At 42.9% G+C, this 27,157-nt stretch overlaps 1 protein-coding gene and 1 long non-coding RNA gene across 11 annotated transcripts in view; one reads left to right on the forward strand and one right to left on the reverse strand.

Moving 5' to 3' along the window:
* The window catches only part of myo18ab (myosin XVIIIA b), a 66,738-nt gene that overhangs the window by 27,439 nt on the left and 12,142 nt on the right, over positions 1 to 27,157 (forward strand). For all 10 annotated transcript variants that reach the window (XM_060075601.1, XM_060075603.1, XM_060075602.1 and 7 more), the window contains 20 exons: positions 110 to 269; positions 1,386 to 1,572; positions 2,723 to 2,930; positions 3,174 to 3,283; positions 4,286 to 4,351; positions 4,621 to 4,749; positions 8,442 to 8,585; positions 8,899 to 8,988; positions 9,097 to 9,216; positions 9,705 to 9,816; positions 10,776 to 10,903; positions 12,055 to 12,209; positions 16,850 to 16,973; positions 17,286 to 17,486; positions 17,774 to 17,884; positions 18,538 to 18,642; positions 18,981 to 19,127; positions 19,235 to 19,348; positions 24,857 to 24,973; positions 26,497 to 26,580. In XM_060075601.1, the coding sequence (XP_059931584.1) occupies positions 110 to 269; positions 1,386 to 1,572; positions 2,723 to 2,930; positions 3,174 to 3,283; positions 4,286 to 4,351; positions 4,621 to 4,749; positions 8,442 to 8,585; positions 8,899 to 8,988; positions 9,097 to 9,216; positions 9,705 to 9,816; positions 10,776 to 10,903; positions 12,055 to 12,209; positions 16,850 to 16,973; positions 17,286 to 17,486; positions 17,774 to 17,884; positions 18,538 to 18,642; positions 18,981 to 19,127; positions 19,235 to 19,348; positions 24,857 to 24,973; positions 26,497 to 26,580 (2,612 nt within the window). The remainder of the gene's footprint in view (positions 1 to 109; positions 270 to 1,385; positions 1,573 to 2,722; positions 2,931 to 3,173; positions 3,284 to 4,285; positions 4,352 to 4,620; positions 4,750 to 8,441; positions 8,586 to 8,898; positions 8,989 to 9,096; positions 9,217 to 9,704; positions 9,817 to 10,775; positions 10,904 to 12,054; positions 12,210 to 16,849; positions 16,974 to 17,285; positions 17,487 to 17,773; positions 17,885 to 18,537; positions 18,643 to 18,980; positions 19,128 to 19,234; positions 19,349 to 24,856; positions 24,974 to 26,496; positions 26,581 to 27,157) is intronic.
* LOC132474743 (uncharacterized) lies at positions 3,119 to 5,378 on the reverse strand. The gene is made up of 3 exons (XR_009529715.1): positions 4,849 to 5,378; positions 4,647 to 4,733; positions 3,119 to 3,258 (listed from the first exon to the last, which is right to left on the reverse strand). It is a non-coding gene; the product is annotated as an uncharacterized LOC132474743 (long non-coding RNA).

The raw sequence follows: 27,157 nt of genomic DNA on the forward strand, positions 1-27,157 counted from the left end.
ATAAGATCTCTGGCAGCAGAGTTTGAAAGTGCCAGAGCCTATCCAGGGCTCTGTAGGGAATGTGATAAGATATAAGCTGACACTAAACACTCATCCACTCACTTTGCAGGGCCCAGCCTGCTGCTGAAAGGAGACAAGCCCCAGCACTTCCTGCTGGGCCACAGCTCTGGGACGGACTGGGTGGAGTACGACGCCCAGGGCTGGCTCAGCCACGCCAAGCAGAACCCCGCCTTCCAGAAAGCTGCCACACTGCTGCAGGACTCTCAAAAGTACGGCCACATTTACACCACTTGACTGTTTCGTCAGCGCCAGAGCTAGTTTGAGCGTTGGAGACTGAATAGGCTCTGCCGGGAGCTAATCGGCAGCTCGAGGAATCATGGCATAACCTACGCAATTGGCGTATTTATATAGTTCAGGATATTCTGATTCGATTGTTATTTATTTACTGGTATATTTTCCTGTCTGGCCGTTTAGGAGCAGTATATTTGATTTATTAAGTAGAATAAGTATAACAGATAAAATTCTTGGGGCCACATAATCAGACTGGAATTGTGGTTGGTGGGGGGCCGAAATGTCAAAATAGTGCTAAGAGAGGCAAGTGTCAACTTTGGGGGACAAAAAATGGGCTTTTCCAAGCTGGCCTGAGCGGGGCGCTCGGGTGTTAGAGGGCCCAGGTTAGCATCAACACTAGGTTGAGATCTGACACTCGTCCCATTGGGAATGACGACACCTACAGCAATCTCTTTGGAGCTGATCATTTGAATAAGGCTTCTTACAACAAATAACCTGCATGTTTGACCCTTTGATCTTTGATGTTGATATTTATAGGACATGCATTTGTTTTGTAGGTAGTATAGTTATATTATATTATATAGGTATATTATTCATATAACTCATTTTTGTTATGTCATGTTTACTTGCTGTACACCCTTTGCTCCAGAATAATTAGTTGTCGAACACTTATCCATTTATTTTATGCAAATTATATTATCCAATAATAATTCTCACGTTTATAAATATAATGAAAGAAAGGAAAATCCTTCAGTTTGAAAGAGAATGGTGCAGAATTGTTCAGAATCCTGAACCTATGGCCACCTGTATCCTCATTTACCTCCTCCTTGTGCTTCATTGACGTGACAATCGCTGGCTGATTACCCGTATTGAGACTAGCATTTGGCTAGCACTTGTTTCACTGTGTTTGACAAGATGAAGATATATTTTCTTCTTACTAATATTATTTAATCCTGCGAAACTCATTCGCCAAATTATTTATTCCTCCTTTCTTTGCTGCGCCCTCTCTCCTTCTAAGCTGCCAATGTTGTTTTTCTCTTTGCTGTCCTCATCCATCCTTGGACCACTACAACCATCACCGTGGATGCCAACAGGAAGAACATCAGCGGGCTGTTCACGGGCCGGGCGGGCGGGGCCACGGTGCTCTCCGGCTCCATCGCCGGTCTGGAGGGGGGCTCGCAGCTGGCCCTGCGCCGGGCCACCAGCATGAGGAAGAACTTCACCACGGGCATGGCTGCCGTCAAGAAGAGGAGCCAGTGCATACAGATCAAGCTTCAAGTGGTGAGCAGACAAGCCTGGCCTCTTCTCAGCTGCGGAGTACTAGACTTTTGTGGAACCTGGTTTATTTATATGATAATAATAGTTTATATTTTAATAATTTAGCAAACTAAAAATAGATACATCTAGACATGTTGCTGCATGCGCATTTTCTGAAGAAAATCTGTGTGGTTGCGGGAGCCAACTCGTCGTGTGCGCAATATTCTGTGAGTTTGTTAACATGCTAATGCTAGCAGGGCTAATGAGCTAGCACGCCAAGTTTAAATTCTTTTCTTTTTTTCGGATTGCGGGTTATATCGTCCCCGGTCATCAAAGAGTTACTTTACGTTTTGGAGAACTGTTTACGCATGTTTTCTATACGTGTACCTACTTTGACAATTCTTGAGCTGTTCACCTTTGGAATGATTGAAGTCAGCGTTTGTCCCTCATCTAAAAAATAGCTCAGTGAGCACCTTCCAACAGTGGTAGTTTGAAAATGTCATTTTTTTAGCTTTCAAAGCAACACTTTCCACATAGCCTTAGGAAGATGTCCTTGATGGGCACACCAAAGTTGTCCCTTGGATTCTCTAAAGCAGACTTGTGATAGTTTGAATAATTGCAGCACATTTGCATCATCACATTTTTGCATAAACCTGACGTAATTCTGCCATTTTTTTTAATAATACCATATGGTTGGAGTGTGTACCAAATCTTGGGTCACAATAATCAATGTCAACGGACCTTATGGGTTCTTGAGGCACAAAGATTCAGCATATAAATAAGGCCCTGATACCAAAGGTCAGAAACCTTTTTTAAATTGGGTGGGGGGCGTGGCTGTTTAGGTTTGACCGCGAGTTATAGCGCCCCCTTTGGTCAAAGGGGTACAACCTCCCTACTTTCGGTCTACATATGTGGATTTAATTTGTCAAATCCCAGGTGTTCAGGTTCTGGGTGGTTGATTTTATTTCAAAATATATAAAACAATATATATATATTCACCAATTACATCCTCACCTAAAGGGTACATTTACCTAGCAGGTGGTTCGTTGAATGTTGTTGTAGTGGTTTGTCCAATGAACCGCACAGTAGTAGTTTAGCCATCTGGATTTAAACCGCCAAAGTAGGTCCTGTAAGATAAGGAATATATATTTATTTCTTGTTGTTTCTCTTTCAGGATGCATTAATTGACACAGTGCGCCGATCCAGGATACATTTTGTCCACTGCCTCCTTCCCAAAGTGGAGTCAGTAGGCGTGGTGGGGGACCCCCGCGTGTCTCACGGAGACACCCCCGACTCTGGCCTCATGACCCTTGACGTGGGCCTGCTCCGGGCCCAACTCCGGGGCTCTAAGCTACTAGATGCTCTGCGCATCTACAGGCAAGGTACAGCTCTCCACTCCTCCCAGAGAAACCAAAATATATTTTTACACCCAGCTAGAACATTTTGGAGATCGTTGCTTAAATGCTTTAATATTTTCGTCACAAAATACATCATCCATGCAACATTTTCTTTCAGTTATTTTCTGCTTTGCTGTAGAATTAAATTAATATTGATAAATATTCTTCCTGCCAAAATGCTCCTCTTGCTGTTCTTATCCACCATCCATTTGTCCTCACTCGCTTCAGGGTACCCTGATCACATGGTGTTCTCTGAATTCCGGCGACGCTTTGATGTGCTGGCGCCACACCTGACCAAAAAGCATGGGCATCACTACATTGTCACCGACGAAAGAAGGGTATGTTAGTTGATATTCTTACACCCACACACACGTACACAGCTTTCTTACCGCTCGTTCTCAGTTGATTCTTCCCCTCTCCTCACCACTCCAAGAGGCACTCTTGTGTGTAATTAATTATGATTGCGCACGCTGGCAGCATACGACCGCTGTACTGATTAATTACTGGCAGGGCGAAGTAGAGGTTTTGCGTTCCTCCACTAGCCCCTCCTCCCCGCTCCTCTCTCTCTTTCTCTCCCTCTTGCTTCTCTTCTTGCTGTCTGCGTCGTTATCTTTCAAGTCCCTTTTGTTCAGGAGGTCGAGTGCTTCCTGCACATCTCCAAGCATATGATTAATGTCTTGCGCTGTCTTTTCTCGCTAGCCGGCACCTTTCAGCTATTAGCTATTTTTTTTAAAGGCGATTAAAGGAAGGGTTGCCCTAGGTGGTAGATCGAAAAGGTTTTAAACATCATATAATTTTTTGCATGCATTAATGAATTGAGCTATATATGTATCAAAATGTTGGTAGTATTTGTGGTCTTTTTTGATGGGCTGTGTAAAATGTTCAGAAGATATTTACCATCAAGCTTATTCAAAATGGGCCTCTGTACAAAACAAACACACAAACACAAAATATTTGTTTGCTAAATCCCATCCTGATTGTCCCTTTTTACCCAAACAACCCCTCTTTTTCTCTCTCCGCATAACATCCTAGTTGTCTTCCATCATCTTGAAATAATGCCTAGCTGCTTCACCTGCTAGCTGTTGTTTGAATGTTATTGTGTGCACTTTAAGGATATCAACAGATTAAAATGTTTGATGTTTGCATTGAAGATTGAAATGTCAGGTGAAGCGGCGAGTCTTAAAACTCAGGGTGAGGAGGGAAGGTGTTAATCTATGTGGGTTGAATCTTGAACAGGGCGTTGTGATTTGGAAAGCAGGTCACAAAATGTTCAGGCAACTAGAGGTAGACGGATCCCTGAAGACCCCCAGCTATTTATTTATAAGTGTGTGTGTGTGTAGGCAGTGGAGGAGCTGTTGGACTCTTTGGAACTGGAGAAGACCAACTACCACATGGGGCTTAGTAGAGTAAGTGAAAACTATTCTTATATGTTCTTCCTATCAGTTTTTATTGCTACCAATATTAAAATTATACTTAAGATTGCTTAAGACGTATGTGGGCTTTCTTTGTCTTAACTGAAAGTCAAAGTAATATAGCAGCAGGAGATTTCAATTTCAAGTCTTCCCGTTAGCTGCCAGGCATGTCCATTGCATTTATCTCATTGATTGTAGGGAGCATAACGGGAAATTTGATCAACATATATCAATATTATGCACTGTTTCCGCGTTCCCTTCAGGTTTTCTTCAGAGCGGGGGCTCTCACCAAGTTGGAAGAGCAGCGTGACGTGCAGACCCGGAGGAACCTCACTCTGTTCCAGTCTGCTTGTCGTGGCTTCCTGGCCAGGCAGGCCTTCAAGAAAAGAAAGGTAACATGAATGCAGCACATAGTGGTTTCACCAGAAGCTGAACACAACCACAGAATTAGACCACTCGACTAAACTACGCAACTAATGGGGCATCTGTACCGGAGGGTGTGGTTCGGTGTGCCTCAGTCCAGTAGTGAGGGGGGGTTATAGCCCAGCTCAGTTCCGAGGTCGCGTTTCACCGCCGACAGTACCCTTATGGTAGGCCAGATGTCGATCGCCGCGGCAGCTACGTAAACATCGTGACATCATAGCAGCGCGACACAGTGTAGCCTGCTCGAAAAAAACAATGGAAAAGAGTAACGCGGCACATTAAACTAAGAGCTACCATGGAAGTTGTCCAGCAACAATTTCGGAACGTCTCCACCTCCTTGTTCGCCCAAGCTAAAGTTTTGCACGACATGCACCGGAATAATACCTTGCGGGTACTGTTCGTTTGTTTTTATCCCCATGTCGCCCGGAAGTGACGATTCTTTTGACCAATCAACGGAGGGTGTGTGCAGCTCGAACTTTCCGGCACCCTTTCAGGCATCTCAGTACCCCAACGGAGGAGTACTGCCAGACGAGTGCCAGACGAGTACGGCTCAGTACGGCTCAGTCCGGGTCACGCCCACTTTTGGTGGTGGAAACGCGATCCGGTGGAAACGCGCCATAAAGCACTCAACTAAACTTAACTGCAACAACAGAAGTCGTTGAGTGGTGTAAGTTTAGGGTTGGGGTTCACCTAAGTGGTGCATCTGTTTTGGCAGCAGTTGGACAAATATTGTTTTTACTTAAAATATCAATATTATGTCCGGTACATTTGACCTGAAACCAAAGTGAAAGAAAATTCAAAAAAATAAAGTGTGCCTCACCATGTGGGAGTTGTCACATGGAGCTGATGCCTTCACCCGCATCTCCCTTCCCTCTATTCTTTTCGCTCTCCGACTGTCTTCGGCTTTTATATCACTCACTTTTTTTCACTCATAACCATCACTCTGACCCCCGCGGGCATCGGTTGAGGGTGGCAGTGTTGAGCCAGTCCTTATTATAGTCTTCTTCTTCTACTTCTACTTCTTCTACTGCTTCTTCTTCTGTCGACATAGAAGGATGATCCGCAGCTGTTGAAGCACTCATTCTTGCATTTATACATTTTGTTTGATGAAAAAACCAGTATTAAAAGTTGTATCAGCGCTACAACGTCACTTCTGTTGGTAATTGAAGCGAGATCCCAAACAAACAGAGCCAGCTCGCCCCGCCCTCCCGTGTGTCGTGCATCCAGTAAAAACGATCATGAACACAGCGCAAAACCCCACAACACCCACCCCTTGTCGGTGATTGGTTTGAATACTATTTATTTTGCTTTTGAGTGGTTGGTAGTACCATTTGTTTTTGTGTATGATCTCGGAGCATAGGCTGGCTACAGAGACAAGTTTTTTTTGACGGCCTGCTTATCGGGCGGGCAGCTAGCGGATCGGGAGGAAAGATCAGATGAATGTGATCATTTATGTTTCGGCCTAGAATTGCTGATACACCCTTTAAGGCAGCGCAGGAATAATCTAACATATACTGTTATATCCACGGCAACAAACCACACATTTATGGTGGGTTCGTAACCCCTGCACAATCTACTGAGAGCAACCTTGAGAAGTACAATGTTAATAAAAAGGGTAAGCATTTTCTTCGATGTTTCAACCTGTAAAACGAAGTAACAAGGGAAATATAAGGTAACCAGGACTGCAAGCAGTCAAACGAGGTATTCACAGCCCATGCACCGCCTGTCTCAGCGGCCGCCCCTTTCAAGCGCATCACGGTTGTAGTCATTGCTCCTAGACGCAACTATGCATCGGGCAGGGGAGGGTCTTTGTTATTCACACAGAGAGACAGACAGACACAGACGATAGGATAATGTTCGCTAATCAGCATATATTGAATCTGCCGTAACTTGACCATGTTTTACAATACCAAAACAATTTCTTGCAATCTTAATCAGGCAAGTCCGTATATCATGTATATCAAAAATGTTTCTCATTTAAAGCTATTGTTCTGAAAAATTAATATTTTCAAGACTTTCCGATATGGGTCCCCAATGTACACCAGGTTCATCCATCGGTATTTCAAAAATGTTTCTCATTTAAAGCTATGGTTCTGAAAAATAAACATTTCAAGGCTTTCCGAAATGGGTCCCCATGTACACCAGGTTCATCCTCCTCCCAAAACCCTTTCTTGCAATCTTAATCAGGCCATATAAGTCCATATATCATGTATATCAAAAAAAAATTCATCAAAAATGTTACGGTGTGCATTAGGCATCACATCGTGATGCCTAATGCACACCGTAACATTTTGTGAAAACCCTTAATAACGTACATTTCTGTTGTCTATCACTTTTGAAAAGGGTCTTGCTCACAATAAGGCACACATACTGTTTAAAAACACCAACACTGTTTTCAAAGAAGGTTCTCATACTGCCACATCAGCTGCAGTCGGAGTGCTCCCAGCTCTCAACAAAACAATATCTTGCACCAGCCATAATTGAGACCAAAAAATCGATTTGCTACAGCCCTGCCATTTCCAATCTGCTACGCTGGGCTTCTCGACTTGTATGAGACCCACTTTATTCTATTTGAATCTTTCTTTGAAATAGTGGCATGATCTATAGCAGACAACCCAAATGATGTGAGTGGTCACACAACCCACTCATAGAGCACTCATGTGGAAAGCCATGGTACAAGGGGCAGCATCTGAACCACAGAATGCATTTATTTGCCTTTGATGTGGGAGATACGTACAAGATGAAAACAACTTGGATGGTGAATTTATTAAGGTGCACTTTACCTAGTGAAACATCACTAGGTTGACTGTTGACATGGACAATTATCCGGGACTCGATGTATATGGTTTAGTGCACTGTGAGGGCTTTCTTTTTGTCCTATATTCTTGCTGATTGAATTCACCCACAACCTCGCACCAGCCCAAACATCAAACATGATCAGCCAGAATAGCTCTTACCGGCATAAAGGGACAGCATGGATACTGTCAGGGCCCTTTGGCACGTTAACCCCCCCCCCCCCCCCCAACACACACACACACACACACACACACACACACACACACACACACACACACACACACACACACACACACACACACACACACACACACACACACACACAGAGAGAGGAGTTTGCTGCGATTTCAAATGTGTTTTGAATAGTCAGCTATTCAATACGAGTGTCAGTGAAAACACAAGGTTGTAGTTTGAAACATACAGATAATTTGGCAATATTTCGTGTGATTAAGGCTACCTGTGATGCGCCGCTTGTGTCATAATATTATCAGCTTCTGGCTGAGTACTAAATGGGGAGTAGCCTGTCAGAGCCGCAATAGACGCTGAAAAAGTACCAAAATAAACTACAATCTTGTGGTACACATTGGAAATCTTTGAATGCACATTTGAAGTGCATTCCTCTCACAGGAACAAAAGCTAACTCAAACTCTGCAAGTCAATTGAAGATGTTCACGGAAAGCAAATGCTAACCCAGCAAACTCCCCACGTGGTTGACAATGATGAGATTTGAAATTTTGACAGACATATTTACTCAATCATTTGCTGTATCAACACAGCATTTTAAGGAACATAAAAATATACCCTCATACAATTGCCCCCACCCCCCATTTTCATCAGCAACAATGTTTTTTTATGTTCCTTCCAGATTCAAAACCTGGCCATCCGCTGCATCCAGAAGAACATTAAGAAGAACCGTGGTGTGAAGGGCTGGCCGTGGTGGAAGCTCTTCACCACCGTCAGGCCTCTCATAGAGGTGCAGCTCACTGAGGAGCAGATCCGCGGCAAGGACGTGAGTGCTGCATTAATGATGATCGATGAGTTAATTATTAACAAACTATGCCTGGTTTCAGCCCCTGAATCACCAATCCCTTTATAATAATATTTTGTTCTGGTTTCGGTTGCTTGGTTTCACTCAAATCAGCAGGAAATTTCACTGAGCCAATTAGTGTCTTGTAGGCGGGACTTGAGACAAATGTGTGAGCAACAGAAATCAACACGTCTACTCCCTTTGTTAAACTTTTGATCCTGCCTTAAGTATCTTTAAGGTCTATGGATTTTGCTATTGAAGAGTAACTTCATGTGCAAAATGGTTTTCCGTCCAGGAGGAAATCCAGCAGCTGAAGCAGAGGTTGGAGAAGGTGGAGAAGGAGCGGAACGAGCTGAGACTTAACAGTGACCGGCTCGAGAGCCGGGTACGAAACACACACACATCACACACACACGTCAATCCGGGGCTCCCAAACTATTTCACAAGGTAGAAGAACCGTGTGTTAACTCTTGGGTGTATATTTCTGAATCAGATCACAGAGCTATCATCAGAAGTCGCTGATGAGCGAAACACAGGCGAGTCTGCCTCACAGATGCTGGAGACGGAGACCTCTGACAGACTACGTCTGGAGAAGGACATGAAGGAACTGCAGGTACGTAGACCACACACACAGACACAGACAGACCCACTGTTCTTCCTAGAATAAGTAATGTCACTGAAATAGCTTAAACTGGAGGTTCAATGGAGTGCACTTTTGATCTGAGATTAGTTTCTGCACAGATAGATTCCTTGTTGTCAAGATTGCCGGTGGCCTAAAAAACATGAATGTAAAATATACGTTGTTATTTTCAATGAGAGTCTCCTTTCTTAGTCAGCACTCAACCAGGTAATCATGACACTTTTTACTTCTTTGTAGCTTAAAATCAACAATAGATTGATTCATTGTCATGTGAAGTAGGCCAATATAATTTGTCATGTCATGGTGGTTGCATTTATAACGCGCACACGCAGAAAGCAGAACCATTTTATGTCCGGATAAATTAACACCAGTGTGTGTCGAACATCTATAGGGCTCTTGTAAATTTTGTAGTCAATGAGATGTTCTCACAGTCAACCCATTTTCTCTCCCTCTGTCGCCAGACCAAGTTTGACAGTGTAAACAAACAGATGGAGTCGATGGAGATGGAAGTGATGGAAGCCCGCCTCATCAGGGCCTCCGAGCTCAACGGAGAGATGGACGATGATGACACAGGTTTGAACCACAAATGTCCAAAAAGCACATTCAGTACATTATTATTATTATTAAGTGTGTTGCCAATATTGATGCATAGGAAGGTTTCGGGAACCAATCAGACCTATATTGCTCTTAGTCATCTCACCTGCAGAACCACACCACTGATTGGGAGAAAGCATAATTCTGCACATTTTGTAACCATGTGTATTTCATAGTGATCAATTTATCCCAAATGTTATCTAAAACGCATGATAGTTATTCTCTATAGGTTAAAGTTGTAGTGTAGTTTTGATTGGTATAGTTAGTTCACATTTAGAAGCAAACTGTTATTTTGCATGTAAAGCTTTGCATCAAATTACATTTAGTGACCCCGGTTAATTCCTGCCAGCACTCATTTGCTGCATGTCCTCCTCTTTCTCTCTTTCATGAATAAAGCATACAAATGCAAAAATCAAATATTTAAAGAGATGCAATGGAATTTCCGTAAATTGGCCTTTGCTTGTCTTACCCGAGGAGGGTTTTAATTCAAATTAGTAAATTGATGCAAATTCATCATTGTGCATCGAGTAGGGGAGTTTGCTCGGTTGGAAAACTTTTGACTTGTAGAGTTACAGTAGCCTAGCACCTTTTCATGTGAGGGGAATACACTTTAAATTACTTTTCAAAGATTTACAATTACGGTAACTGAATGGCCACATATGCAAAACATGTGCCAGAAACAACAAAACAAGATTGTAATTTGTCTATAAAAACAAACTTACCCTCCATGTAGACTACCCAGCCAGAAGCAGTTGATAATGGAACTATACCAATCTGAAAAGTAAACCACCTGGTGGTCTATTGTCAAGCTGTGCTGTGTGTTGATGAGTATACAGAGTTTGGATCCTGTGCAATGATGCATGATGGGGGATATTTCAAACATCGGAGCCTCGTAAAGTTATTAAAAAAATTCAAGTCACATATATCTTGCCCTGCAGGAGGAGAGTGGAGGCTGAAGTACGAGCGGGCCATCAGGGAGATTGAGTTCACCAAGAAGCGGCTGCAGCAGGAGTTTGATGACAAGTTGGAGGTGGAGCAGCAGAACAAGAGGCAGCTGGAGAGGAGGGTGAGGCGGCCACACACACACACACACACACACACACACACACACACACACACACACACACACACACACACACACACACACACACACACACACACACACACACACACACACACACACACAGCTGCTCCTCTTTCCATGGCAAAATCCCAAAAAGACCGCATCTTAAAACACAGTTCCCACACATAAACTCGACAACACCATCAAATCAAGTTTATGTAGAGCACATTTAAAAATATCAAGTGTTGAACAGTGCAAAGAGGTCAAAAAGTGTGCTCACATTAAAATAAAACCTATCAGGGTACAATTAAATAAAGAGTCAAAACAGGGTAACATGTTCACACACACACACACACACACACACACACACACACACACACACACACACACACACACACACACACACACACACACACACACACACACACACACACACACACAACCCTGTAAAGCAGTCAGGAGGATTCAAATGCTGGGGGATATATGTTTGTTTTTACCCTGGATTTAAAATTTTGGTAGAGGACTTTGCCGAAGGTGATCCATATTCTAGGGGCTGGAACTTCAAATGCACAATCACCTTTGAGCTTACATCTAGACCGGGTGACAACCAAAAGGTCTAGACCCGAAGACCTGACGACCCCGTACAGCTTTTTTCGGAAGCGCCATCTCTTCGCCTGATATACAGTGCTTAGACACTCGGGACTCATATTGTTGATTGCATCTTTACCTTCCCGCTTCAGATCGCTATAATCCGGAGCATGAATATCCAATATCTTTCTAACTTAAACAAATGTATACTTTCAATCTACATTAACTGCTATTAAGATGTTGTTGTTTAATACACCAGCACAGCAGCATCATGCTGCTATAAATGTCAGTTTCATGTTTTGATGTTGGGACATTCCGGGCAGGCGGGCGGTCATATTGTAAAACTTGTTGGATTTGGGGGAACTCTGCCTACCCGGGCCAGCCACTATTTGCTGGAGAAGTAACCTATTTCAGTCACAACAACAACAATGCATCTATTCTTTTTTAGAATAGTTGTTAGCCCGACATGGAAGACCGACTTATGCCAAAATACAGGGAGTTAAAGTAATGCACTAATTAATTATTTTCTTTGCGATGACCTTTTTGGATGTTCTCTCTATCTCCAGATCAGTGACCTGCAGGCAGATAACGAGGAGTCCCAGCGCATCGGTCAGCAGCTGAAGAAGAAGCTCCAGCGGCTGACGGCAGAGCTGCAGGACACCAAGCTGCACCTGGAGGGACAGCAGAGCCGCAACCACGACCTGGAGAAGAAGCAGAGGAAGTCAGTACAAACATGCATGCATGCGCACAGACAGACAGACAGACTAATGTATGGGGAGCATTAAAGGGGACATATTATGAAAACAGCACTTTTCCTGGGATTTGGGGTCTTGTTGTGGGTAGATGGTGCTCTCACACGCATACAAACTTTGAAATAAGTCTGTACATGATTTTTTGAGTGAGATACGCATTTCTGGAAGCAGCCCGCCTCCAGCTACCAAACGAGCAAGTCAGTTTCGGCACCCCCTCCTACGTAGGAAGGGGGCACATTTGAATATTACCTCCCACTTCCCCACTCCCCTCAAATCAGAGCATCGCTACAATTTTGTGGACCAGCGGACGAGCAGCTCCGGCGCGGGGAACTCGGCGCTAGCCCTGCAGCTAAGCTCCGGGAGTACAATCCCTTTCTCTGGCGCCGAGCTCACCCCGCCGGAGCGGCCGCCGAAGGGAAGTCGGGAGGAGGAGACATGGAGTAGAAAGGGATTGGACTCCCGGAGCTGAGCTGCCGGACTGCCGCCGAGCTACCCCAGCCGGAGCTGCTCGTCCGCTGGAGCTGCTAGTCCGCTGGAGCTGCCACCTCATTTCGGCGCCAGTTCAGCTCCCGGAGTACACCGTCGGAGCTGCCGGACTGCGGCCGGACGGCTTTGACGGCGGCCGGCAGCTCCGGCGCGGGGAGCTCGGAGGCAGTCCGGTAGCTCAGCTCCCGGAGTACAATCCTTTTCTTCATGGACTTCAGAGAGTCAATGCAAAAGTTCCTTCGCCCCAATTCTTCTCAACCATGGCCGAGGTATCCCCCACTACGAGTCTTTACTTGTGGAAGTACCAGAGACGTCAGACACAGTCTTTATTATTCATAATATCATCCGAGGCGCACATAGCTTTTGGCCGTCATATTAGATAGATTATGTAAATACCCGTATATAGTATTATTATTATGTTATATTATATAATATAGACATAGAGCTCCAGGAGTCAGCAAACGGCAACAATCCCTTCTCCTCCATGCTGTGGTTCAGTCTGACAGCTCATTGGTCAATGGGCAGCAGCTCATTTGCATCAATGCTACAGACACCAGAAACAGCGCATTCTGAAGGGACTGAAACAGGGGAATAGCGGTAGACGATATATTCTTTCCTAAAAGCTATTTCCAGCAAACAGCTTCAAAAACATGTTTTCTGGAACTCAAATACTATGTTTACTTGTTGGGAAAACTACCCGAAGAGCTACCCGAAGTTGTAAAAAAATATGATGCGTAATATCCTATTAACGTGAGGAGGCCTGGGCCCCGTTTCCCGAAAGCATCTTTAGCCTAAGTGGATCGCAGAGTGGGTCGTACGAGCATCGTACAGTTTTCACACCGTTTCCCGAAAGCATCTTTGGTAACGAACGTCTTGAAAACGCTCGTAGCTAACGAGTGCTCCAGGGTACTCGTAGGACGCTAAGAGCCTCGTTAGCCTACTATAGCCTCAGTGGCGTAACCGGCGGACATTCCTAGTATTGGATGCGTTTTATTATAACACATTGGTAATGGTGTATCACGTGCGTCTGAGCCTAATGTGGGCCATTATGTTCTTAGTTTGAGAGAGACAGTCCAGGAAATGTTTGAGCAGGCAGGGCACTTAAAATGTGTGAGAGAAAGTGGGGGGGATTTGTGCAGACTGACATAGGCTACTCATAAAACGTAGCCTAAAATAATGTAAAAAAAAATAAATAATAATAATAATAAAAATATTAATTATAAAAAAAAAAAAATGCAAAGGAGCAGGCAAATGGGATATGGTGGGGATTGTCACGTTGACGGGAATGTTTAGTGACATGTGGGAGGGTGGAGGGGGTTAAAAAAAAGTCTCAATCACTCTTCGACGTGCATGAAAACCAGCCACGTAGTTATGAGGGACGCCGTCCTCACACCGATCTTCCTCGTCGTCATCGTCCTCAATGTCCTCCGGTTCAACCAAAGCTACCCCAGCCTTAGCTGCAATGTTGTGCAACATAGCTGTCACACATATCACAGCGCATGACTTGGCCGGCGAAAACTGGAGCCCTCCGCTGGACTTGTGAAGGCATCTAAACCGCAACTTCCACCTCCCGATCGTGCGCTCAGGATTAGGACTGATATATATGTCGGCCTAGGCTTAATCAATTGTGTTTTAATATCTTTAGCATTCATATTATTGCAATCTATTCTTTTCGTAGGCTACTCTGCGGTTGGCCTTGATGGGGAGATATTTTAACCCTTTTTAACCCCATTTTCCTCCGACATTCCTGCGTCTCCCCCTGCGTCATAGCCCGTTTCAGCACCATGTCAGTGGACAGGTACGATCGTCGTGAGTGCAGCGAATGCACGTTCACGTTAAGAGGAGTTTCGGGAAACGCCCCAAAGAAATTATCGATGGTTCGAAAGATCCATCGAGAGAATGATCTTACGAGCGAAGATCCATCGATATCGGGAAACGGGGCCCTGAGCTATATGCTTCAATAAATAGGAAATAATATTTAGTAGATATAGAAGTTGATTGGCAGTGATGGAAAGATCCTCACGAAGAATAGCATTTTAAGACCTCTCATATGAGCGTGACAGCGATAAGGCCTTTCATTGGTCAGCCTGAGGGCAGATTTTTACTACTCTTTAAAGTGCTGTACGTAGACACGGAGAGCCCTCTCCATCGTCGGAGATGTGCGGATCAAATATTTTTTAACTATCCGTTGTCGCAACGGAGATGGACGAAGACAGCATGGGTTGTATTTGGTCCTCTAACAACATCATTTCCGGAATCTGTTTTCCTTGCACCTGTTTACTTTGCACCTTACAAATAAAACACGAAATAAAATGGAAAAGGTTTGGAAGTTTATTTACACTATTTACATGGTTAGTAGCAGTGATGGGCAAGTTACAAAAAGTAATTAGTTACAGTTGCTAGTTACTTCTTCGCCAAAGTATGCTACTCGGACTCCGTAATCCGACTCCGTAACTACAGAAACCCCTCGAGCCATCGAAGTTCTCCGTCGGGATGTTGGATACGCAATGCAATTAGCCGCCCGATCTATCATATATGATGACTACCGTGTAGTGTTGTAAATAAACTCCCAAAGCTTTTCAAATCTTATTTGGTGTTTTATTGGTCCTTAATGTGTAAATGAAAAATGGGCAAAGTCAAACCGCGAAAAGTGATTCTGGAAATAATTTTGTTAAAGGATCACTCACAGTCCTTTCTGTCTACGCTTTGTCAATGGATAGTTAAAAAATATTGGATGTGCACTTAGAGCTACGGAGAGGGTCTCCAACGATGGAGAGGGCTCTCCCTGTCTACGTACAGCACACTACGGAGGACTATAAACCAGACTTAACTAGTTACTGTGGAAAGTTACTATTGCGTTGCTTTCAAGTACATTTCTAAATGAGTCAAATAATTTGGACCCCACCTCCACCTCCCGTTAACGTAACTCAAAATACATGTGAATGTTCATCCATGGTAGCATGGAATGCACACAAGCATGCAACGTTGAATTACTTGACACAGAGTGGATAGGCACTTTGTCCAGGGGCATAATGTGCATTTCACGATTACACTCGTTCCTTTAATTTCTTGGAGGGAAAAGTAATCCAATCTACTTCCATTTAAAGAAGGCTGTTTTTGGATTATTTGGGCTCGCCATTCCTGTTGACTCACTTGTGTCGTTGTGTGTCCGACTGTTGTGTGTCCGCGTACTTTCGAGTTTGTGTAAACAACAACCGCCCAACTCTACCTCTGATTGGCTTACTGTGACATGTTTCTCTACCTCAGCCAATCGTTATCATTAATGTGATTGTCTCGTGCCCACTAACCAAGGAAGAACAGTAAAGAGAGAGCGAGAGAGAGATGTAGTTGGTCTTACGAAAGAACTGGTTCAATTATAGTAACGCACTGCATTTGGAAGTAACGGCCACAGCGTTATAATGATGGGAAGAGTAATCAATTAGATTACTCTCGCACTGACACCCCCCCCCAAAAAAAAGCGATGCTCGCCGTTTGCATGTCTGAAAGGTGAGATATTATACCACCCGGTGTGTGAATGATTAGCTGTTACAAGCCGTTTTGAAAATCTGCATCTTCTGACATCACAAGTGGGCTGTCCACCTAGATATATGACGGATAGATGATTTATGTTTGCTACAGTCCACTGGGTAGGCTGGTGGACTGATCTATCCAGCACACATCTAGGTGGACACGCCCACTTGTGATGTAAGAAGAGGCCGATTTTCAAAACAGCTTGTAACAGCTAATCACACTTACATCTGGTGGTATAATATGTCACCTTTAAGAACCAAAAATCGGAATAACAAATGCATGTCAACGTGTGCGTGACTGAAACCTGCGCCTGTCTTATGGAAATCCACACTCACGGAACACCTACTGTCTTAGGGTGTAACACAACGTGCTTCACAGCCACATGTAAGTGGTGGTCAGTAATACTGCCAATAACAACTTTAAAAAAACACTTGTACGCCACTTCACTTCAGGATATAAGCCTTTTTTGCATCAAACCAACTGTCGAGTACTAGCTCAGTAGATTGCCGCATGTCTTGATTAGCTGCACCACTGTTATTCTGACTGACTTTATGCTAACAACTACCCCCCTCTCCCTTCTGGGTTCCTCCAGGTTTGATAGCGAACAAAGTGTTTCTCAAGAGGAGGTGCAGAGAGAGAGGAGCCTGAGGGAGAAGCTGGGCAGAGAGAGAGATGTTCTGGCTGGAGAGGTCTTGGGACTCAGACAGCAGCTTGAGGTAAACTGACTGATTTACTTGTGCATTATCATGATCACTTAATCGTAACACACTTGTATATTGTAAGCTCTCTCTATGCTCTGTATTTATATATTCCATGATTTAATTCAAAAGTGAAATTGCTTATTGTGGTCAAATTACACGTTAAGATCAACTCCGAATTACACATTACCACCAGAACCTTTAAGCCTGAGAACGTCTGTACTTTTGTTCATTCTTCATTTGTGAGCATCTTATTTACAGCAACGTAATTGCGACGCAGTTCTTCCTCGCTTTGCCCCTGACTTCCCTAACGTGTATCCCAATCCAAAGGACAAGGAGCTGGAGTTGACTGCTGTGCATCTGAAGCACGAGCAGCTGGACGCCGAGCTGCAGGACCTCAGCTCCCAGGAGACCAAGGACGAGGCCTCCCTCTCCAAGGTGCGCAAGCAGCTGCGGGACATCGAGGCCAAGGCCAAAGACCAGGAGGAGGAGCTGGACGAACAAGCAGGAACCATTCAGATGCTGGAAAAGGTACGCCGCCACCTAGTTTCCCCCCTGACATCCTGCAATAAAACTCTCTATTCTTCGGCCCTAATGAAAATATAAGAAGGGCACGGCTGACCATTTTTGGGGCGGGGGGGGTGGGGGCTATTTTGAGCGTGAAAATTCGAAATACATTATTTCTCGTTTTCCCCGACACAGCCCTGTGCTTTTGGCTTTGCAGTCTCCAGGCTCATAAAGTTACCTCACCTTGAATTCAATGTCCTAAGATAGTTTATTGAATTAAATGAATGATGTAATCTTTCTGTGGCATTCAGGCTAAACTACGGTTGGAGATGGAGATGGAGCGGCTGCGCCAAACACACTCAAAGGATTTGGAGAGCAAAGAGGACGAAGTGGAGGAGATCAGACAGTCCTCCAGTAAGAAGGTAAGGAGGTGGACATGCGTTTAAATGGTCAGCCACTGACACTTGAAGTTGAACATTTTCACCATATTTATATGGGAGACTATTATTTGTGTATTTGTGTTTGGTGGTAAAGCTCTCTTAAAGGGCCCAAGTAAATATATAATGTGAGTGGTATTATATACACAATCCCAGATAAGTATTTGCTCACAAAAAAGATTCATCAGCAAATGTATATGTATGTGTATTACTAACTAGACAAAGTTAGGTGAGACACAAACATAGTAACATACTACACAAATGCTCAACTGTTATCACTTTAGATTAAAATAATGTGCACACAAATATAAAACCTAACAAGACATGAATAGATGAAGCTGGTGCCGGGTGGGTTGAATCGATACCAGGTTGCCATAGTTACTTGGTAATCTGATATGTTATTTATATAGCTATACATTTCATTACATTTAGTTGTGTGCTACGTGTATGCCATTGCTATAACAATGCAACATTGATCTTGGTCCTCCTGACTTTGTTGGTATTTAATGGATTGATTTCATGTCATTACTTGTGTTAATGGAGGGCTTCCTCTTAATAGTGAATGCAGACTCTGAGTCATCCGGTGTTGCCTATTATGAGGAAATATGCTGTAAGTGTGTGTGTGTCATTGTTTTCAGCTAAGGCAGATGGAGGTCCAGCTTGAGGAAGAATATGATGACAAGCAGAAGGTTCTGAAGGAGAGGAGGGAGTTGGAGGCCAAACTGTGTTCAGCAAAGGAGGAGGTAAACCAACATACACGTTTACATTCAACGCTCTGGCTTCCTGTGCTGATTTTCAGGTTCCTCCGGCTAAAAGGGTGTAAAAGTCATTATGTTGATTATTTGAAAAAAGTTGCCTATTTAATAGTTTCAGGTTCCAGCAACCATTTGTATCTGGGAATAAATGGGACCCACCAAAATTCAACAATGTATCACACTCTCACTCACTCACTTGTTGTTTGATAGCAGCCAATGTGTTCTTGAATACATGGTGTGTTGAAGAAAACGGTGCGACAACCGGGGTGGGACTTGCTTCCACATTCTGGTTTTAATATGTACCCCCCAACTCACTCATATACTAGGTCAGCCACGTGGACATTGAGACAGAGAAGAGGCTCAGGAAGGACCTGAAGAGGACCAAGGCCCTGTTAGCGGACGCCCAGATCATGTTGGACCACATGAAGAACAACGCGCCCAGCAAGAGGGAGATCGCCCAGCTCAAGAACCAGGTACCGACCGCCTCCGCTATACTAGAAATCATAGAGGAGATCCATCAAGCCAACTAGTTAATTCATTCACAGGCAAATATTCATATTCAGGCATTTCTATTTTACAGCTGGAAGAGTCTGAGTTCACTTGTGCAGCAGCAGTCAAGGCCCGCAAGGCCATGGAGGTGGAGATCGAGGACCTGCATGTCCAGATGGAGGACATCTCCAAAGCTAAGCAGGCGGTACGTCGGCCTTTTCCTTTTCTTTCCTCACTAGGTGTTGAACATAAAGGTTGGCGATCTGCTGTTGAGATGCCCCAATACATGATGATCGATGGTTACAGGATTGATGGGGATGGCCAGTATGGCCCTATTTCTTTCTCGCCCGACATTACACCTCGTGAGACCATCCTGATATTCACGTTTGTGTTTCAGAATGAATATCATGCTGGCCTAGGCTAGGCAGTAAAGTATTGCATACATGGCTGCTGCAGCCTTATGGTATTCAAAAATCTTCATTCAATCAGAGTGACTCTCTAGCTCTCTTGCCATATCCGGTTGGAGGTAGAGAAAAACATATTCTCCTTTGAGGAAAGAAATTTGCTTGCTCATGGGATTTAGATTGGATACTTGTTGAGTATGTTTGGCACCTACATTAGGAATGGGGACTGTGTGGGAGAGAGTGGCTTGAGAGGTGTTTCAAGGCTGTACCATCTGTGGTTATAGGAAGGCAGTAGATCTGAATGTCTCCAATAGTCCCGGGGAGATGGTCAGAGGGCATCTCCAAACCCTCCATTACATATCAAATTGATTCATCCACCCTATCCTGTTAGAAATACATGTTCCTCGTTTGTTGTGTCTTTCCTGGCCTACTCTTTCTTATGCACATGTTCTTGGCTATTATGGTGCTCATTTGCTTCTGGCATTATTTTTTGGCATCACTTTATTTGATTGCTGAATATAATGAATATTGTGTTATGCACTTGATTGTCAAAAATAAGCAATTGGAATACAGATGGGTGCAGCGTTTTTCTGTCTGACTTTTTAACTCAAACATAAATAGTTACTCAAAGTATATTTTACTATGATTAATTCTTAGTCCTGGAATGAACCAGGAATAAAAACTTTTCAGATACTGTTACAGCATTCGTTGGCTTAATTAGGTACCTCTTCATACAACTGCTATTATACTACCTAGTTGGATTTTAAGTGACACACTTCCAAGTGTGTAATTGCAAGCATATTTAATATGCAAGGATGGTGTGTGTGCAACTGTGCATGCTTGTGTTTGTGGGGCATTCATAGTTCCTGGATTATACATTGTTTTGTCAGTGAACACAATACAAAGCTCCCAACAATATATTTTTTATCAATTAGATCAGCTATTAATATATTTAAAACTACCATAATCTCTTTCCTGAGGAGGAGGTTTGTTTCACATGATACTAACCCTTTTTAACACTCACTTGATTTGAATCTCATCAAGAAAAATGTTGGGTTGTTATTACCATAACCCGTTCTCACTTTTGATCACTGTTTGCCAATGTACTAATGGTTTTACGGATCCGTCAGTCATTATTTGTGACTGAACAACTACACCATCGTTTTGAAACTTCAATCCATCTCTCGCCTTATATCTCTATCTTTCTCTCTCACATCCTCATTTGCGCCATCATTACTGAAATAGGATTAACAGTTCATCCACCGGTGAATGGCTGCTACAAGGCATTAGCTGGCAGGGTTTAGATGCTAATAGGAAAGTGTGATTATAGCGTGGACCTTAAAGGACCCTTACGGGTCTGATGATTAGCAGAGCACATGATTAGAGCAAGCATTACAAAGACGGCTCCCTCTCAGGAGATGCCTAACTAAACACACTGAACTTCCAAATGAGTGAAGCTGATTACAGTGTGTTGTTACAGTGTTTGTGTTGGGGGTTACAGTGTGTTGTCTAACAGGGGTTAGGTTAGCCTAATGTAAAGCCTTGGGCTTTATATTATCGTTCTGATTTTCTTATTTTGGTGGTACAGCGTTTGTAGGTGGGTATTATGTATTGCACTTCCTCACCTAAATGTGTAGTCATTTTTTGTGAGATTTTAACAAAGGGTTCCATTTCACCATAGTTTACATGTATTATTATAAAGAAGGTGTAATATATGTTAAAGAGGTATCATAATAATGTAATTTTATTTATTTATTATTATATTTTATGCCCAAAATTATTTTGTCCATCGCACATTTACAGTCAAATGTCTGTGGTACATGCCAAGAGTACACAGACTTTAACGCTAGGTAACAAGGTAGCAAGGGCTAGCTACTTATACTTGCCATTATAAACATGGGGAATCCTCAACTGGACACAATTGTTGTAAGTACAGCTTACGCATCAAGCAGGCCCTGGTGATATTGTTTACATATTGACAAGCTGCTCCGCCACACTCTGAATCCAAACAGTCCATGGTGGCCCTTTCTAGACATGTTATCGGTATTAGCAAGACGCAGTACTGACACAAATGACATGCTGATGTTGAATTCTCATTAGCTAGTGTGACAAAAACGCCTCTGTGTACCGCTTACAGAACAAGCGCTATAAAGTAAATCTAAACATGAGTATGGATCCATACTGGATGGGGAAGATGGGGATGCATTATCGGGTCTTGTTGCCCATCTCCGACCATACAACCAAATGTATACAAACTAGAGCTGTCAGTTAAACGCGTTATTAACGGCGTTAACGCAAACCAATTTTAACGGCGTTAAAAAAATGATTGCGCGATTAACGCAAATATTTTATTTACAAAAAAAATAAAAAAACTTTTTTTCTTTGGCTCAAAACAAAGAAGCAGTAGCCTGACTGCTATGTTCAAATGACATTTGTTCAAAGCAGTCGTTTAATTGCACTATAGGCTCTTTTTTTGTATCGTCCTGTTTTGATCAGTATATGCCAATGTTGTTATCAATAAAAAATCATTTGCACAAGACAAGCCGATGCACTTCACCATGTTGATAAGAGAATTAAAATGAGAAGAATTATGGGACAAAAAAATCAAGGGATATTTAGCATAGAAAAAGAATTTGCGATTAATCGTGAGTTAACTATGACATTAATGCGATTAATCACGATTAAATATTTTAATCGCTTGACAGCTCTAATACAAACAAATATTATTCTGGGACGCAAAACTCTGCGGTGGAATTGTGTAGTGCAGTGGATCCCAACATTGGTTTACTAGATTTGCATCGTGACCTTTTGTTGACCACCTCATATACAAATGGTAAACAGCCATGCACATGAAATGTGCATGGCTTTGGCTTTGCAGTCTCCAGGCTTTGCAGGCTTTGCAGTCTCCAAATGAGTATAGAGTGCCTTCTCCCTCTTTATACAAAATTCTTAACGGGTGAAGGCCAGAGGAAAACAGTGGAAATGTGTGCGGTTTCAAAGCAAGCCACACTATTGTTATCATTTTTCCTAAAAGTCTGGTGGCAAAGCAAGGCTGTGCGCTTTTGTTATCCACTCCTAGGCTGCTTGGAGTGGACCCATCCCCATTAAGAGCCATGAGCGCATTGGATTTTGATTTGATTGAGTTTATATTTTGACAGTGCGTTTACAGTCTCCGCTGAGACGGATGCATGACCACATTCATTTCAAACTTCAAATGGCTCAGTTTATGGCCAAATAATATGGCCTAATTCACATATGGAATAGCGTTTTTCTTCTACAACTTCAGAAACACTGAGTCATGTACATTTCTGCAAAGAGAACTTAACACATATATGATATGCGGTCCTGTGGCCGCAACTTTGGGTCTATTTAATGATATGCGGCAATACATTAACAAACATCATTTGTTACCAGTATTGTATACATTATCTTTATCGACTTGTGTTCATAATATGCATGCGTCCCCCCATTAATATACATTGCCATGGACTGTATTATGCATCCTTCTACGTGTTTAGTTTGCGTGTTTAAACAGACACACGCGTGCAGAGCATCACCTGCATTAATTCATTCCTTTAAACACTCACTCGCGGTAAAAACTATGTTTTCTCATGTTCAAATACTCAATCCGAAAGTGATGGGCTTGTACACGATGTCTGTGTCAAGGAAATATGTGTTTGCTGTATGGTGTTTGATTTTAAAGTACAACTTATTACCACTGTATCAGCTGTTCTTTCCCAAATAATTTAATCAACGTTATCATTTAGTTTTGGTAGGCTGGGATATACTTTGCTCGAGTTTACTATTGTTAATATTATTATTTAACACATGTCATAGCCTACTACAGTGTTCATTCATGCAGCCCCTATGAAAAAAAAAAATTCCACAATCCACATGCTATTTCTATTAAGTTTCACACGTATGAACAATCTTTGACATCATAATATTTTGAAATCAGGCTAATTGTTCCGACTTGCCGAGGCACGTCAAAATAGCAACACCGACTGCGCTATCCGCTGGCATTTAGACCAGGTCTTCGCCGGTCAGTGGCGCTATTGCAAATCGATTAGTAAAACAGCCCCATGTATTATTTGCGCCAGAACACGCCTCTGCTTTTCGCCGACGAAAGTGTCGTGGCGCGAGTTTGCTGCGGGGAAAAATCAGCTTTGCGCCGGATGCAAACTATCAACGATGCATGCGTCGCCGTAGAAAGTAAATTGCACTGGGCGCAAGATAGGGCCCCTACAGTTTTGGAGGTATCAACACCAAACAAATGCCCAAATATTTTGCATATAGCAGTGCAGTGCGCTATTCTATTAGGAGCAGTCAAACCTAAATTTGCACACCCCCCGCCCTGTTTGCCAAACGATTCTGAACTTGGTATTCTGGAATAATCTTGACATGCTGAAGGACCAATAAGGTCCATCTATATCGATTTTTTTTGTAGTACTTTGAAACTTAAACAATCGTTAAAAACCAGAATCCCAAATGACCAAAGATTTGGTACACATGCTGCTTAATCTTGCTCGACCTTAATTAAGGTTTTATTTTTTGAGCCACAATTATTCAAACCATCACCAATCCACTTCAGAGAACTCCAGGGACCTCTAACTTAGTGGACCCATCTTGGACATCCCCCTTAGGTAATGTGCAAAGGTTTGCGTCGATAGTAAAAAAAAAAAGATTACCTCACAGTTTCACAAAATGTACCCCTGTTGCAGGTGATCACCGAGCTATTAGTTATAATGGAAGACAGTTATCTATGAGAAAGACTTCCCATCCTGACGTTGAAGAAGTGAACTGTGGCTTGTGTAAGACTGTTTCTTATGTATTTAAAGAAATGCTTGAGTCTGTCCGATGATCCCTGAAGCCTCTCCCCCTGATGATTATCTTTTTGTTTAAAGTTGATCATATTTAATGTGTCATTTGTCCAAATATGTCAACATTGCACATCCTCGGGTCCCAAGCAATACACACACAATCTACTACAGATGGGTGTAGTAGATCAGTTTAACCGTTCTAGGTATATGTTGAGGACGCACACACAGATTTCTCGCTTTAGAATAAGTTAACAAATGACAGTATATCAAACAAAAACACACAAATTACAGAAGGTGTAATAAATTATAGGCAAAGTAAAGTAAATGTGTTTTGTTTTTTTCGGCATCCCAATTTTCTTATGCCACAGAATACCACAAATATTTATACCAATTAAAAACATTTGAACTACTTTTGGATCCTACAAGGCTTTCTAGATATTGCCATATGTATTATTCATGTGTTTTTCACTTCTCTCTTGTCTCTTTTAGCTGGAGGAGCAGTTCAGCCGTCTGCAAAGGGAGAAGAATGATTTACAGTCCCGCATAGAGGAAGACCAGGAGGACCTGAACGAGCTTGTGAAGAAGCACAAGTCTGCTGTGTCTCAGGTCTTCATCACACCCTTTCTCACGTCACTTCAGCTCTGTTCGCCCCCTCACAATAGTTACTTTCATCTTGTTCATTCGAATCATGTGCAAATCTGCCACCCCTCCTTGGGACTGCAATTTGATGAAGTGAACATTTCTTTGCAATTGCAAACCTTACCGTACCTACTAAACAGAGGTTGTTTGAGTTTGGGTTTCATTAATCTCGGATCCAGCAGTCCTCCTCTATCAAAGTAGAACTTCTTGCGAGAGACGGCATAGAGCCTTGGACCTAAACCAAAAGATGAGAAGGGCGGAGACCCACCTTGGTCCCTGTTTCCTGACAGAGATATTCAAATACTTATTTGCACAATTGGATGAAGCCTCCAGAGGGAGGCTTTTCTTAATTAGATGTTTTAGCTTCCCACTGGGACAAGTATTCTATTGATAGTTTGTGTTTACTGTAAACAAATTACACACTTACAGATCAGCCGCATTATTGCTCGAAAAATAAATATGAAGTCAAAGAAAGTGAAATGCCCCGATCCTGCAGAATGGATTTTTTGGGACATCAGACTTTGATCTATCTTAAGAGCTGAAGCTCAAAACCTTTGAGAATAGGAATGGAATAACAGTATTTCAGTCATTTACAGTCATTTAAAACGGTGGTTTGCAAACTGTTTGCAGTTCAGTCTTTAAGCAAATAAAGACAATCCTAAAGTGCCACACAGACAAAGGGGTTCGTTCCAAACTTGCATAAGGTCCCTAGGTTAAATTAATTCAATGCAAATGGATCTATTGGGATGCACAAATACACATTCACACGGCAAGAAACATTTCAGTGAAGCGGCATGTGCCATGCTGTGGCAAGGAGCCAAAAATGGGTTTCCTTTTAGTGTTTAGTCCGTCTACTATTTCTGCATGTACTGTGTAGGTCCACACATAAGAATTAATATATTTTCATGCGAACTGATGAGCTGTTAAAATTAGAACAGCATAAGGGATTTTTACAAACGCCCTTGATGGGAGGATGAGTGATCTGGCGCTAGCAGCTTTGAATGCATCCGTCCTTTCTGCAAAGTGAGCCAGATCCACTCCAGCTGGGGTTTGCTGAGGGCGCAGAGAGTTTCATCTGGTGGGGAAAAAGCACTCTTTTCAAAATATTCTCACGGGTTACATTGAAATGAGATTCATTGCTCTTTAACCAACTCCTGTGTTGCCTCAGTAATTCCCTGTGTCACGTGTCTCTGTCTGTGTTGGAATACCACTTATTCACATGTTTCTCTGGGCATGGAAACTAGGGCTTGACCAAATACATAATTTCAAGCTTTGAATATTCGTAGCGTTTCCAAATATCCATATGGTACGAGGTTAAGCCCCTCCTCCTACACTCGTGTGAGTGTTTGGAAGTTTGTGCGATCAAACTGGTGCGAACACTTTTTTCCAGAATATGGTAAATAACCATTAAATAGCCCTCGCTATCCTGAGTGGAAGTTATAGACTGTGTCAACAGCCCACTGACCCCTTTCTGTTTCTGTGTGATCCAGGCTGCTCAGAACCTGGGCCAGATCAGCGACCTGCAGGCCCAGCTGGAGGAGGCCCTCAAGGAGAAGCAGGAGGTCCAGGAGAAGGTATGCTAGCCCACTAGTAGGACAATCAGAGCGCATTGTGGATGGGGCTGTTTCCATTCAGATTGCTGACTGATGCCGTCATTGAGCGGTGACAAATAGCAGTAGATAGATATGATAGCGTAACGTATGGCACAATAGTTTCAGATTAAGAGGGTTGTATCTTGGCTTTTACTACGACCATCCATCAAACTATTAGCACCCTAGAGAGTCCATATTATTACCTTTGACTTTGTATGGCTCTGCTGACAGTTTCAATGCCCCCTTAGTTCTGCTGCTGCCATTACGATGATGAATAGAATAACGCGGCCTCCTGCTAGCCAGCAGCCTAATGTCTGGCAGGGCTGTCCACTCCTGTACTCTGGCTGCTATTAGTTCTGTGTCTCGCTACCCTTGAAGTAGAACTGGGACAGCTTCTGTCTTCCTCTGTATAGCAACTGTGTTAGCCTCAATAGATTATCACCAGATCCCTGCATTTTTTGAATGTCGCATATATACTTTTTTTTATAATATTTAATTGCTTCAATTTTAAGATTTTGTTGGCTTATGGAGATATCTGCAGCCAGCTGTAGAGGTATAC

The sequence above is a fragment of the Gadus macrocephalus genome, chromosome 16 (assembly GCF_031168955.1).
Source record: "Gadus macrocephalus chromosome 16, ASM3116895v1".
Classification (NCBI taxonomy): domain Eukaryota; kingdom Metazoa; phylum Chordata; class Actinopteri; order Gadiformes; family Gadidae; genus Gadus; species Gadus macrocephalus.